Raw genomic sequence first — 2,516 nt, 5'->3', positions numbered from 1 at the left:
TGAAACATCTGTTTCTGGGACCCAGGCCATCAAACCAACCCGTGCGATTTGAATTTTCGAACAGAAATCACGCTTAGAAATGTGCTTAAGCTCATGGAACAAGCATGAGGACGCCCATTCCTTATCCTCTCTCCCAGTTTAGAATATTCTAATTTTAATTTCTTCACTGGGCCCACCATGACTATTCAATTCAAAAGCTTAAAAAAAAAAAAAAAAGTAACAAAAACAGTACAAACTAACTCCACAAAAACCAAATTGAAATCTAATTTCAAGTCCGTCTCAGAACGCAGAGAACACCCAAAAAAAAAATGATCTTCTTCTTTGAGTGGCTCCGAGCTTCACCATGGTGTTGTAATCTCGTAGCTTAAATCTCAACCGTCTATCTGGATGGGCCAGTCAACTTCGACGGCTGCCATTTCCAGCCGCCGTGAAATCAATCACAGCCATCGACCTAAGTCGAAATCAACGGCCCTGATCTGCCCGATGCAACCCCTCGAAGATAACGACGACTACGAGATTATGGATGGCGGCGATCCTGACTATATCTCTGAGCTGCCTGATGAGTGCTTGGCTTATATATTTCAGTCTCTGAGCTCCGGTGAACGGAAACGCTGCTCTCTGGTTTGTCACCGGTGGTTTCGGATCGAAGGGCAGAGTCGCCACCGACTCTCTCTCAACGCACACTCGGATCTCTACCCACTGATAGATTCTCTGTTTTCGCGGTTCGATTCCGTGACGAAGCTCGCTTTGAAATGCGACCGTAGATCCCTGAGTATCTGCGACGACGCGCTTGTGCAGATCTCGTGCAAGTGCCGAAACCTCACGCGCCTCAAGCTCCGCGCGTGTCGCGAATTGACCGACGCGGGGATGGAAGCCTTTGCGAAGAACTGCAAGGGCTTGAAGAAGCTCTCGTGTGGATCCTGTACTTTCGGAGCTAAAGGAATGAACGCCGTGCTCGAAAACTGTTCGTCTCTTGAAGAACTTTCCGTGAAACGCTTACGTGGCATCACCGACGGAGCCGCGGCTGAGCCGATCGGTCCCGGCGTGGCGGCTTCGTCTCTCAAAACTATTTGCTTGAAGGAACTCTATAACGGTCAGTGTTTCGGTCCCCTAATTACGGGATCAAAAAACTTGAAAACTTTGAAGCTATATCGGTGCTCCGGCGATTGGGATAAGCTTCTTCAATCGGTCACAGAACACGTTACGAGCTTAATCGAAATCCACCTCGAGCGTCTTCAAGTCAGCGATGTCGGTCTTTTGGCGATCTCGAATTGTTCAGATCTGGAAATTCTTCACCTCGTGAAAACGCCTGAGTGCACAAATATCGGACTCTTATCTCTCTCTGAACGTTGCAAGCACTTGCGGAAGCTTCACATTGATGGTTGGAAGGCGAATCGAATCGGAGACGATGGCTTAATCGCGGTATCGAAAAACTGTGGTAATCTTCAGGAATTGGTTCTCATCGGTGTGAATCCAACGAAGCAAAGCTTGGAATCTCTAGCTACGAATTGCAAGAATCTAGAGCGCTTAGCTTTATGTGGAAGCGATACCGTTGGTGACCCCGAGATTTCGTGCATTGCGGCGAAATGTATCGCCTTGAAGAAGCTTTGTATAAAAAGCTGCCCTGTCTCCAATCAAGGCCTCGAAGCCTTAGCCAATGGCTGCCCTAGTTTGGTGAAAGTGAAGCTCAAGAAATGTAGAGCAGTAACTTCGGAAGGCGCTGAATGGTTGAAAAATAATAGAGAATCACTTGCTGTGAATTTGGACAATGGTGAGACTGAGCAGCAGGATGCGAGTGCAAGTGACGGAGCACAAGAAAATGGCGGCGTGGCCGAATTCCCGCTCCCTGCAGTGCCTAGCCAAATGGCTGTGGCCGGGGCAGCTGCTGTGGCGGCGAGTAATATGGCGAGAAGTACGAGCCGTTCGAGCTCGATGAAGTGGAGATTAGGGCTATTAAGTGGGAGGAGTTTCGTGGGTACTTTGAGAAGGTGGTCAAGTGCTAACAGCAATGCTCGGGGTAGTTAGATTGATGTCTGGTCTAATTTACATTGTTTTGTGTTGTATGATCTGATTCTGTCTTTCTCTCTTTATCTTAATGTATTTAATTTAATTTCTGTGTGTTCTGTTTATTGCGCTTATTTTGAATTGAATCTTCACTGTTGCAATTGGTAATCATACTTTTGTTACTTCTCTTTTTATTTGAGTTTGTTTGTTTTTTTTTTTTTTTGTTTTTGTTTTTTTTTTTAATTCAGTAAATTCTCACTCGTTAACACTCTTTTGCTATTAATTGATTTATGCAATTCTAGTCTGCAAATAGTACCTGGGGATTAATATTTTTTAATTCTTTTTCATTTGGTTGTAAGAAAAAAGTTTGAAACTTCTTCTGGTGTCTAGTTATTCTTTTGATTTATTTGGTAGAAACTTAGGCGTCATATATGTTCAGTTGGTATCTAGAGAGGGTTTTATCAGTTACCTTAGGCTGGGAAGTCATAAGTTGGACCTAATCAAGGTGGAAA

At 44.8% G+C, this 2,516-nt stretch overlaps 1 protein-coding gene across 1 annotated transcript; it reads left to right on the top strand.

The window, feature by feature from the left end:
- The first annotated feature begins 231 nt into the window (after window positions 1–231).
- LOC112028622 (F-box protein At1g47056) lies at window positions 232–2,114 on the top strand. Its single transcript, XM_024061314.2, has one exon. It carries the CDS (start codon window positions 388–390, stop codon window positions 2,023–2,025), a length of 1,638 nt encoding a protein of 545 aa, XP_023917082.1. The 5' UTR covers window positions 232–387; the 3' UTR covers window positions 2,026–2,114.
- The last annotated feature ends 402 nt before the right edge of the window (window positions 2,115–2,516 follow it).

The sequence above is a fragment of the Quercus suber genome, unplaced genomic scaffold (assembly GCF_002906115.3).
Source record: "Quercus suber isolate HL8 unplaced genomic scaffold, Cork oak 2.0 scaffold_151, whole genome shotgun sequence".
NCBI classification, from domain to species: Eukaryota; Viridiplantae; Streptophyta; class Magnoliopsida; order Fagales; family Fagaceae; genus Quercus; species Quercus suber.
Note: the sequence above shows the minus strand (reverse complement) of the source record. Positions and strands in the feature narration are given on the sequence as shown.